At 33.9% G+C, this 12,276-nt stretch overlaps 1 protein-coding gene across 2 annotated transcripts in view; it reads left to right on the top strand.

Annotated features, from left to right (window-relative positions):
* Positions 1-184: 184 nt before the first annotated feature.
* LOC126776217 (cell growth regulator with RING finger domain protein 1-like) overlaps positions 185-12,276 on the top strand; it is a 43,332-nt gene continuing 31,240 nt past the window's right edge. For both annotated transcript variants that reach the window (XM_050498529.1, XM_050498528.1), the window contains exons 1-2: positions 185-683; positions 3,020-3,162. In XM_050498529.1, coding sequence (XP_050354486.1) covers positions 586-683; positions 3,020-3,162 — 241 coding nt within the window. In that variant the 5' untranslated portion in view covers positions 185-585. The remainder of the gene's footprint in view (positions 684-3,019; positions 3,163-12,276) is intronic.

Here is a 12,276-nt window from a genome sequence, read left to right as displayed (position 1 = left end):
AAACTAGTGGTGCCCTCTTGTAGGTAGCAAAGCAATTACGTTGACAATAATATGTCTTTTTCTCGCTCATACATTTATCTATATTTTGTCTCTTTTCGTTGTTTGATAGAACATTCTTCATTCACCGTTACTGCAGTACGCACTGTGTACAGTGTACAGTCAGTCACTCAATTGCTCATTCAATCAGTCAGCTCCTCCTGTCATCGTACCGTTATTGTCATTCTGTCAAATACGCTCTGCGAAGTGGTTTGTGGTTCCTACGTGCGTCGCGAGCTCAACTGTCTTCTCCGATCGATGATAATGTTTTTGTTGTTATTATAGACAATAAAAACATCGTTCAGAGCGATCCGTTATCAGCAAGGTTAAAGCTATAGACTATTGCAACTGCGTGAAATAATTGGGCAATAAGACCGCTCACTGCGAATTGTTTGTTGAAATTCGCAAAATAGAACCTGTGTGTTGATAATCGAGAGATGTGGAGATTAGTGTTGTGTTAATTTTTGTTAAGTGGACTGATGTGTAACTCTTGTGCTTCTCGTGCTTTCTTTAGGTTCTTTTTTGTTTTGTGATAACATCACCCCAGATATGGGTTCCACGGGGCTGACTTTGGCAGATTTGCCCAATATATTTATTATGATAGGCGCTCTCGTTGCGCTTTTTGTGATGCTAGTCATACTTCTGAGGTACGTCTTTTTTATTTTCTGTTTAATTCCGTCTTGCAACACACGAAGTACTATTTATAACATAAATCACCTGATCAAATAGACTTAACAAGTTAGATAATTCTATTTCCTGCATTTTAAATTCATACACTTATATAAATTACTTGTAAGTTAAATTATATATATTTTTTTTTAATTTAAAACTCCCAGTTTTAAATTTAAAAAAAATTATAATCATTTCAGTATGCATAACATTAAATGCATTACAAGGTATATTATTTTACAAAAAATGAGAAAAGTTATGGATCTTTAATTTTTTTTAATATAAAAACAGTAGTATGAAAACCAAGTACAATAATATAAATAAAACAATATTTTACAAAAAGATTTTTTTCAAAAATAATCTTAGTTATTAATTAATAGATTTTATAAGCTCCTGTCCTTGTCTCATTAAATGTAGTAAAGGAATGAAAGCTTAAATAATTCATTAGAGCCATACTTGGACATTAAAAGTGTTTATTATTTGAAGTTAATTAATTTACTTTACAACAGTCTTTGGCAGTTTATTGCAATATCTTTGCATTCAAGAAGAATTTAAGAATCTTGTATATATTATGCATATTTAAAGCCTTAATAGTATTATTTTAGATATAAACTAGTAGATTACTAAAAATATTCTATTTTTTAAAGAAGTAATTTTATTTTAGGAGAAATAGGTTTTTTTTATAAATAACTATAATTTTAAAGTTTTTCTTGTATAGAAATTAATATAATTAATAAAAAATAATTCTACTATTAATACTTTATACAAAACTATGTTAATAAGACAATTAATCAGTTGTTTAATATATTTATTTATAATTAATGTAGATAGATATATTATAGATTAATTCATTGACTTCAATGTCTATGATAAATAAACCAGTGACACCTGACACTATCTAAACACTTAATACAACAATCATTATACTATTATTTTATACAGATTTATTTTGATTTTATATTCAGAATCAACTTCTGGTATAGATAGATTGTATATTTTAGATAAATATCTGTGTTTTTACAAATTTCCATAAGTGTTTTTGATAAATAATCTAGAAACATCCTACACTATCTTTATATTAATAAAGGTTTATTTATTATTACCCATAGTGAGTACAATGTGGTATAAAAAATATAAAAGCCAAATCTAATTCTAAGTAAATCAAAGTACTCTTTTTTTAATATATACTATTTATTTTTGGAAAAAACATCATATATCTGTGTTTTTTTTTTTTATTGAACTTTTTATTTTATGTTTATTAAGAAATTAATTATGAAATCAGTTCTAAAATAATATTAATGTTTCTTATTTTCTTAATTCGAAACATATTTTATTTAGGTTCATTTAAAACAAAGACATTATAATAGAAATTAATAAATAATCCAAAGTAAATTCTGAAATAAAAATACAATTTGCATCACAAACAATAAAAAAACATCACCTATAATTATTTGAAAACGCTATGTTTTTTTAAAAAACGAAACTTATTATAATGCCATAAACATTTAATTTTTCTTTTAAAAAAAAAAAATAACAGCTATTAAATCACACTACTACATTATTATAGAACCGTAAACTATTATTTAATTTTATAAGTTCTATATTATGAAATCTTTTTATCAATCCATACTAGTATTATAAATTCGAAAGTGACTTTGTCTATCTGCTATATTTTCAAGGCTAAGCCACTAAATCGATTTTGATTAAATTAAATATGAAACAAGCTTGAGCTCCAAGAATTGATAAAGGCTACTTTTTTAAACTAATACCCGCCCTCTACTTCAAACACTCTGGCAAATCCGTGGGCAAATACTAGTAAGATATCATTACTCAATCATATAACAATAGCCCTTGTCTCTTGAGAATGTTGATAATGTATTGATAGAAAAATTAGTCTGAAATGTCATGTCAACTGATTTTGTTGTAGAATAACAATGTTTTATATGCATAAAACAATGCTGGCTATTATAAAAAGCAAAATGTAATACAAGTAAAAAATATTTTACTAAAGTACTGCTTTGAGCAGTATTTTTGCCGCTCTTGTGAATAAACATAATTTAATTGAATAGAATAATTATATAAATTACAATTTAATATTAAATGAAATATTTTTAATTTTCTTGTCACAATACCATTTTTATGCACCATATTTATTCCATTATAATTGTTTACGATATTCACTTATTAATTGTAATTTATGTAATGTATTTCTTATGTAATTGATTATATAAATTTGCATGTTAATAGTAATTAACAGTTTTAATTCTCTTATTAAAAGGTAAAGGTAAAGATACACTGATATATATTGTTTCAGGAACATGGAAGTCATAGGTATAGTTGGCGAGGGGAGGGAGGACACGTGGCCAAGGACAATGCAGCCCCCCAGACTGTTGATGCAGCGAGTTCATATACCTTTCACCTTTAAATTACTAGAAAATGAACCAATAGGATACAGTGGTGAGTTAGCGTAGTTAATAATTAACCAATCAAAAACAATACATATTTATATAGGTCGTTTGACATTTGTAAAAAATTCAAATTTGGAATGATTTAAAAGTAATATTTGTCAAATCGCTTGTAACAAAACAAACGAAAGCTATATTTTTGTATAATAAATTCTATGTTATCTTTTTTTATTTAGTGTTATGTCTATATTTAATCTTGCATATAAAGTGTGTTAGATATACATATGTATTATGCCTTTTATGTTGAGATGACCTTAAATATCATCTACTCTCGTCTTGCCGGGTCTAGCGGTCTTTAATAAAAACAATTCTAATTTGATTCCAAGTCTTATCATTTTCTTTAATCAAATTCTATTTGCTTTTATTAATCCATAAGCAGTAAAATGCGCCTTCGTGTTTTGCCCGCTCAGTATACTAAAGTGCGACATAGCCATTATAATCGCGTAGCGTATTAATTTAAAAATACTAGCGGCCCCGACTTCGTCCGGGTCCGTCTGTCCATAAACAATTATTATCTGTTTTATTCAATATTTTATAACAAAATCTTGATACATTAGATTTTGAAAATAAAGTCGCCTTGTTACTCGCTGATAATGAAGCTTTCTGTAGCGGAAAGAAATTTAAAAATCGGTTTATTAGTTTGAGTTTATCCATTACACACACGCACACAAAAAAAAATCAAATCAAATTTTTGTTTAGATAAACAATAACTAACAAGTAAGGAATGCTTAGAAATGTCGCTTAGCGGACGTTCAGTTAAACATTGATTATCTCTTTCTGTCATTATCGATATCACATTCGAAAGAACAAGATATAACATTTTTTGACAAATAACTCGCTTGATAAGTAAGGCCGTTATTGTTATTTATTTACAAACGAAAAGTATATTTTTTATATAAAATAAACTCATACTAAGGCGACTACCAGTACATTTTTTTACACGCACAGATTTCTAAAAATATTTTGCGTTATCCTTATATTTAGTTATTATTGATGTACTTTTGAATAACGACAAAGGACATAGGCAAAATATCTATCAAATACACTTAATACATAAATATCAAAAGGATTTTGTTTAAGAGTAAGTTTATAAAAGTTTTATTATACGGCTACTATGCAATTCCGGGTACTTCTATATGTATGCGCCCACCATCTGTAGAATCCATTTCTAGAATCATTCGATTTTATTTAACAAGCTGTCGTAAAAACGTACCTTTGCCAAGCTTATGTTTTGGTTACATGTTATCGGAAGTAACGTGGCGTTCCCTTTATTGTCCATAAAAATCCGTACGAATATTATAAAGCGTAAGCGTGTTTGTTGGTACCTTTGACGTCTTAACTGCTCTATAGATGATCATGAAATTTCGTATACACATTGTTAGGGGTTAAAAAAATGACACGTCACACGCGGGAGAGTCGCGGGCGGAAACAAGTATTCTATAGTTATCAAACATGAAATTTGCCCACATTAGCTGCTGTTTCTTAACTTATCTTCTAATTATGTACAAATATAATGAATCTAAAGATTTTGTTTATTAAACTATCAATCGAAATTTAGGCATTTATAGCACATTTGGAAAGTTTCCAACGAGGAACAGGAATACTTAATACTGGTAAAATCGCGGTAAAAATAATCATATTATTTTCTTACAAACTTAAGTGAAACTCATAAACGTTTTATAAACATAATCATAATTCCTTATCAACGAAGTCTTTTATGTGTCTGAACGCAGAACATTCTGTGATTATCACGTATCCACAAAGTGTTAATATAAACAAAAATTTAATCTACGTAACACTTTAACTTATTTCACAAAACATTGATATTTTTGACAACATTTATCAGTTTTAAAATAGTAGTAGTGTCCTCCAGAACGATTTCGGCCACGGCGGCCAATCTCAAGTGAGATTAGCCAACTACGCAGGAGATATTATAGTGCACAAGTGTGTGCGCAAACACAGGTGCACTCTCTATTCCCTAACTCTCATAATCCGATGGGACGGCAATCCGACACGACCGGAAAGAGTTCAGGCGCAGGACCAACGGCTTTACGTGCTTTCCGAGGCACGGGAGTGTACACACTTCCAACTTCCAGACTCCGGGCTGCTACTGAGAATTTTCTGATAGAAAAACCCAATAACTTTTTTATTGGCCCGACCTGGGAATTGAACCCAGGACCTCCGGGTCTGCGGCCTTATATCAAGCCATTAGACCAACGAGGCAGTTTTAAAATAAGCTAAGCCCGGACTTAGAGATCCAAGGCTACTAGGTGCTTTGATATTTGAGCCCTTTCCCCATTAAAATATAGTGAAATTATACTATTTTTGGCTGACTGGTGCCCATAGGTCGGTACCCTGTGGCTTAGGCATAAATACTAAATTATATAATGCGTAGGAATAATTAACAAAGTCGTTAGGTACTTTTAATCTTATTACCTGCGTTAGAAGTTTCTGGTTAAGTACTTCCGTTAGCCTTATCGTATCATTGGCTTACATTAATTACAATAAACTTTCACGTACTATGTTTTAACAGCCAGTAATTATAGAGAATAGACCAGTACTTTTATGTAATAATTCACTTCATTACTCATCCGAGGAATGTTGACAACCTATTTATGGTTGTTATATTTATTATGGTCAATGTCGCATGTCACTTTGTGACATTTCATGATCGATTTCTACGGTGAGGTTGGAGCTCCTAAAAAATAACCCTACTGATTGAATCAATATCGCACACATGAAGACATACACGTACATTGACCTAATGTGATGTAGATCAACGTAATTCCTATGATTCCTTAATTCTACAATAACGCGTTTCAAAGTTCTAATGTAAATTCCTACGTTATCAAAATCAAAATAGTTTATTCAATATAGGAGCATTACACTTACTTATAGATAGTCAAATTAGAGACCATCGGAAAAGAAACACCCAGCCCTGACAAGAACCGGCGAAAGAATCTCGGCGGACTTTTTTTTAATTTTATAATGCCGTAAGATTATAACATATTATACTCTTAAAATGAGTAAAATATCAGAATCACATTAATATAATTCAGCCCAAATAAAGCGGTGAGTTTTCGAGTCTGTTCTTACAGAATAGCCATACTGTCGCATAAACGATTACTATCCTGTATCCTCTCTTTTTTTTGATGCATGGGAAGCTAGTTGGACCTGACTCTTTAAAATTGACGTAGGTTTCCTTGCAATGTTCACAGCCATATGAATCGGAAGCATACTGATCGTTACGAAAACTCAAAAAAAATTTCTAAATATAAATCTGAAACTTGCTTAATATCCTGGAAACCGTGTTGTTTAATCAGACGGATCTTCTCTCTCGCTCGCTAAGAACATTTGTAAGAGATTTGATTTGCACCAAAACGGTCTCTAGCGTGGGTTGGAGTGATTTTTATCTTCTATTACGGTTTCGAATTTTGTATTTGGTCGCTAACTGATAGCAAGGACAACCTAAATAGACATCGTTTTGTTTTTTAAACAAATAGACCACCACCCACAATTATTTAAGCATACGCTAATCTCCGCTAAATAAGTGATGTTTGCTTGTAGACTTTGTTCCGAGCGTGTACATAATTGCAATTGTGCCATTAATATACTACTATTTGATGGTAAAGCTCTGTGCATCATTTTCTACCGCTAAACAGAATTAATATTAATGCATCCCGACTTAAAGAATGAGCGGCACCAGTGTAATTACAGGCTCAAGGGACATAATTTCTCAGTTTCCAAGGTTGGTTGTGCATTGACGATGTAAGATATGGTTAATATTTCTAACAGTGCCAATGTATATGGGCGGCGGTGACCAGTTACCATCAGGTGGCCCATTCGCCATTTCGCCATGACTAAAGAATCTCGGTCATAAGCTGCTAATCTTATGAGTCTTAACGACTTTGTTCTCTTTAAAGCAGACCCGAGCAGAAACCTACCTACCCTACTGAAACATACATCAAACACGACTATACTAAAAACAAAGGTTTATGATATTAAATAAAACATCACTCATTCTCGAGACGCCTTTGTCTCAATTTGAATTACGGACAAAATACGTAGTACACCCAATACAATACATATTTTTAGTACCTAATACATATATTTTTTAAACAAACAATAGTGTGATTCAAAAAGAAGAATAAAGTAAACAACGCCATCTATTGGTAAAATTAGGAACCCAAAAATAATCAGAATATTCTAGATGCATTTTTTAAAGCGATGTTGGTCGAATGCAAAATTCTTTACCGGTCAAGGCTGGCGCTGTAGCGTCGATCTATTATGGTTATTGTTAACAAATTTTTTTATGGTATTTTCATTTCGCAAAACTATGCTCTGAAGTCTCGTTTGTTCGCTGTCTTTGTTTGTACCACGTCCAATTATCCACGTCATGTGAGAATGTAGGTTGATGTCCTTGTTTAGAATAAACTAGTAATGTAACAGCCTGTAAATGTCCCACTGTTGGGCTAAGGCGTCCGATCCGTTTGTGGAAAGGTCAAGAGATTATATTACGATACTCGAAATGTAATTTTCTTTATGGATACGTGGCAGGTGTAATAAAAAAAGTTAAGCTCACGTTAATAAGTTTTTATTTAGCAATCTTTACTTATTATAAATACTTATTATAAATGCGAAAGTAACTCTGTCGGTCTGTTTCGCTTTCACGGCTAGAACACTGAACCGATTTTGATGAAATTTGGTATGAAGCAGGCTTGAATCCCGAGGTAGGATTTTTTTTTTATAGAATAGGAAGGCGGACGAGCATACGGGCCATCTGATGGGAAGTAGTCCCCAACGCCCTTATACATTGGCATTGTAAGAAATATCAACCATCGCTTACATAGCCAATGCGCCACCAACCCTGGGAGCTAAGATTTTATTTCCCTTGTGCCTGTAATTACACTGGCTCACTCACCCTTCAAACCGGAACACAACAATATCAATTACTGCTGTTTTGCGGTAGAATATCTGTTGAGTGGGTGGTACCTACCCAAACGAGCTTGCACAAAGCCCTACCCCCAGTACTATATATAGCAGTACAATAGGCGACTTTTTATAACAACAAATTGGTTGAACCAACAGCAACATCTCCCCTCTTACCTAACATACGAGTGAAGCCGCGGTTGAACACAAGTTTCATATAATTATAATCTTTTCTAATATTAGTTATTTTTCTCAATAGCCGTGCTCTTCTGTCCTGCTTACACTAATAATAATACCGTTACTAAAACAATATTTCAGTTATTTGGATACAAATAGAAAGTCCCCCCAAAGGCAGTTATTTTAGTAAGCCATTTCGTCGTTTGTCTTTCAATGAAATAGTTAACAAGTACGTAATATAATTGTACACTGGATTTTATTGTATTTTTTTTTCATCATCATCATATTCAGCCCACATTAATCCACTGCTGGACATAGGCCTCCTCACAGGCGCGCCAGTTCTCCCGGTTCTGTGCTAGTCACATCCATTGAACACCCGCCATCTTCCTAAAATCGTCTGACCATCGGGCGGGTGGTCTGCCGACTGGCCTTTTTGCTTCTCTAGGCCACCACTCCGTGACGACTTTAGTCCACCTTCCGTCTTCTCGTCTGGCCAAGTGTCCAGCCCATCTCCACTTTAACCTCGTGATACGCTTCCCAATATCTTCGACTTTTGTCTTTCGTCGGATTTTTCGTTTGGTACACGATCAACGAGGGAGATGCCTAGCATAGCACGCTCCATCGCCCTTTGTGCCACTTTTATTTTGTGCATGTTATGCTTAGTAAGCGTCCATGTTTCGGCACCGTAGGTGAGTATAGGCAAGACACATTGGTTAAACACCTTGGTCTTGAGGCATTGTGGGAGTTTGGATATCAACGTATCTTCGAGCTTTCCAAAAGCAGCCCACCCTAATCCAACGCGTCGTTCGATCTCCTGTATTTGAGATTTCTGATCAAATGATAAACGATACTGGTGGTAGGGCTTTGTGCAAGCCCGTCTGGGTAGGTACCACCCACTCATCAGATATTCTACCGCAAAACAGCAATACTTGATTTTGTTGTGTTCCGGTTTGAAGGATGAGTGAGCCAGTGTAATTACAGGCACAAGGGACATAAAATCTTAGTTCCCAATGTTGGTGGCGCACTGACTATAAGCGATTGTTGACATTTCTTACAATGCCAATGTCTAAGGGCGTTTGGTGACCACTTACCATCAGGTGGCCTATATGCTCGTCCACCTTCCTATTCTATAAAAAAAAAAAAAGATAGATATAATCGCTGACCACCTGTACGGTGTCCTTACCTACGATTATGTTAGGTGCACGTATGTGGCGATTAGTCATGATTTTGGTCTTGGACATGATCATCCTCAGATCGATCCTCAGTGAAACTTCTTGCAGATCTGCTAGCATAAGTTGAAGTTCTTTGGTGCTCTCGGCGACAAGAATCAAGTCGTCCGCGAACCTAAGGTGCGTCATGCGTGTTCCGTTTATATTAATACCTCTCTCCCTCCAATCCAGTGTCTTCAAAAGATCTTCTAAGACGGTGTTGAAGAGTTTCGGCGAGAGGTTATCGCCTTGTCGGACCCCTCTGTCAACAGACACGAGGTTGGTGTTTTTGTGCATGCGCACCTGCATAGTCGCGAATTTGTACAGCTCTCGGAGGATATCTACGTATCGCTTGTCAATACCGCAGCGATGGAGAGATTGAAACACGGCCTAATATTCGACACTGTCGAAAGCCTTCTCGTAATCAACGAAGGCAAAGCACAGGGGTTGGTTATACTCATTGCACTTCTCCATTAGCTGCTTAACAGTATGGATGTGGTCCATAGTTGAGTATCCACTCCGGAAGCCAGCTTGCTCGATAGGTTGGTATTCGTCGAGGGTGTTAGCGAGTCGGTGGCACAGGACTTTAGCGAACAGTTTGTAGACCTGAGAGAGAAGGCTTATTGGACGGTAGTTTGTCAGTTTTGTTTTGTCGCCTTTCTTATAAAGTATCGTGTATAATCTATATATAGTATCGTGTATAATAAATAAATGTAAGTATATAATCGCATTCTTCCATTGACCGGGTGTAGAACCCTGTAGGTGAATTTCGTTAAAAAGTTTTACAAGGACTTCAAGTATAGGTTTTCCACCTGCCTGCAACATTTCGACATGCACCCCGTCCTCACCAGAGGCTTTACCTTTTTTCATTTTGCTTAGCGCATGCTCTACTTCATCTGGTGTTATATGAGGTAATTCACCTTTTTCGATTCGCTCTACTGGCGCTGCTCTGATGTCCGTCGCATCTTGTATCGATTGCGGTATTTTTGAGGTATACAGGTCCCTGTAAAACTCTTCGACGGTCTTTATAATTTAGTCACGATCAGACACAACATTGCCGGCATGATCCGCCTTTCAGCTTGTTTATTTCCCTCATGCCCAAGCTAAGTTTTTTTCTATAAACTTTCGGGCTCCTATTGTCTTGGATGGTTTTTGCAATAGTTCTGGTGTTATAATTTCTTAAGTCATTACGGATTGCCTGCTTTATAGCCTTATTAATCTCTCTGATTATAGCCTTTTTTTCAATAAATTTTTTTTCTAACGTTACGCATAAGACGTTGTATCCTTTAGGTACCTACTAAAATTTTACCTTGACATTTTATTTACATCGAACCGAAAATACGGATGCGGATATGCCTTACGTGTTAAGTTTAATTAAATGTACATAAAGAAAAACATATATATCCGGTTTATATTTTATTAATAAAAATAAATCTTTCTAACGTTACACAAAAAACGTAGTTTGTAGGTACCTATTAAATTTGACTTTGATATTTCATCAAACCAAAAATAGTGACACGGTAAATATGCAAACGAGTAACTCGTTTTCGTTTTAAAGATTTGTTGGCATTCAACTGTTAATCAAATATATATTTTTTAATATTTTATTATAAGCAAAGTAGCTTATTGTGACAGGCTGAGTAGGTGTGAGAGAGAGAGATCTATATCTCCCTCTTTGAGGAGAAGGAGCTTATTCCACCACGTTGCTCCAATGCGGGTTGGTGGATTACACATGTCGCAGAATTTCAGTAAAATTAGACACATGCAGGTTTTTATTATTTTTAGGAGAAGGGTTGGAGGTTATTCAACCACGCTGCTCCAAGTAAAATTAGATACTTGCAGGTTTCCTCACGATGTTGTCCTATACCATCAAGCACGAGATGAATTATAAAGAAAAATTTATCTCATGAAAATTCAGTGGTGTTTCCCCGGTTTTGAACCCACGATCATCGGTTAAGATTCACGCGTTCTAACCATTAGGCCATGTTGGCTTTTTTAATATAATTTAATTTAAATTTGATTCTTATTCATGACTTTTAAAAGTCTATGTGACATGTCGTTAAAAAAATAAACACACAAACGTCATGGTATGCTAATAAAATGCTAAAGATGTTTATAAATCAAAAAACATGAATGAATTGTAATTGAAAACTTATTTTAATATTTTATATTAAGGCCGAAACGTTCAGTTAATATGTGTAAATTCCAAAAATTATAAAATATAGGGTCGTTAATTTTAAAATAAAAAATAATCTACCATATCCAATAGCTCAGAGCCATCCAGATCACCCCATAAGTTCAAAAAAAGGGATCGAAAATAGGTAAAACCTTAACTTAGGTGGAAAATAATGACGAACACATACACACAAGAATTTTATATATCTAATATATAAAAATCTCGTGTCACGGTGTTTGTGGTCGAACTCCTCCGAAACGGCTTGACCAATTGTTATGAAATTTGTTATGTATATTTGGCATTTATGAGAATTGGTCGTAAAGTATATTTCATACCGCTAGCTGATAAGGGTACCCCTTTCAGATTTTTTTTTTCTATTTTGTAGATATTTTTTTTATTTTGATTTAGCATTAAAAACACTCGCATTTTGTAATCACGATTTTAGTATTTTTGTATATATTGTTCAAATATCAAAATAATTACTTATAGTGAACCTCATCGAACTTTCGTCTACGTCATTACGAGAAGAGTCACGTCATTTTGACATTTAAAAATTTGAAAAATATTGAACGATTTATTTAATTGATAAGAAATATAAACGTGTTTTAAATATATT

Source organism: Nymphalis io, chromosome 19 (genome assembly GCF_905147045.1).
Source record: "Nymphalis io chromosome 19, ilAglIoxx1.1, whole genome shotgun sequence".
NCBI classification, from domain to species: Eukaryota; Metazoa; Arthropoda; class Insecta; order Lepidoptera; family Nymphalidae; genus Nymphalis; species Nymphalis io.
This window is presented reverse-complemented; position numbering and strand designations above follow the sequence as displayed.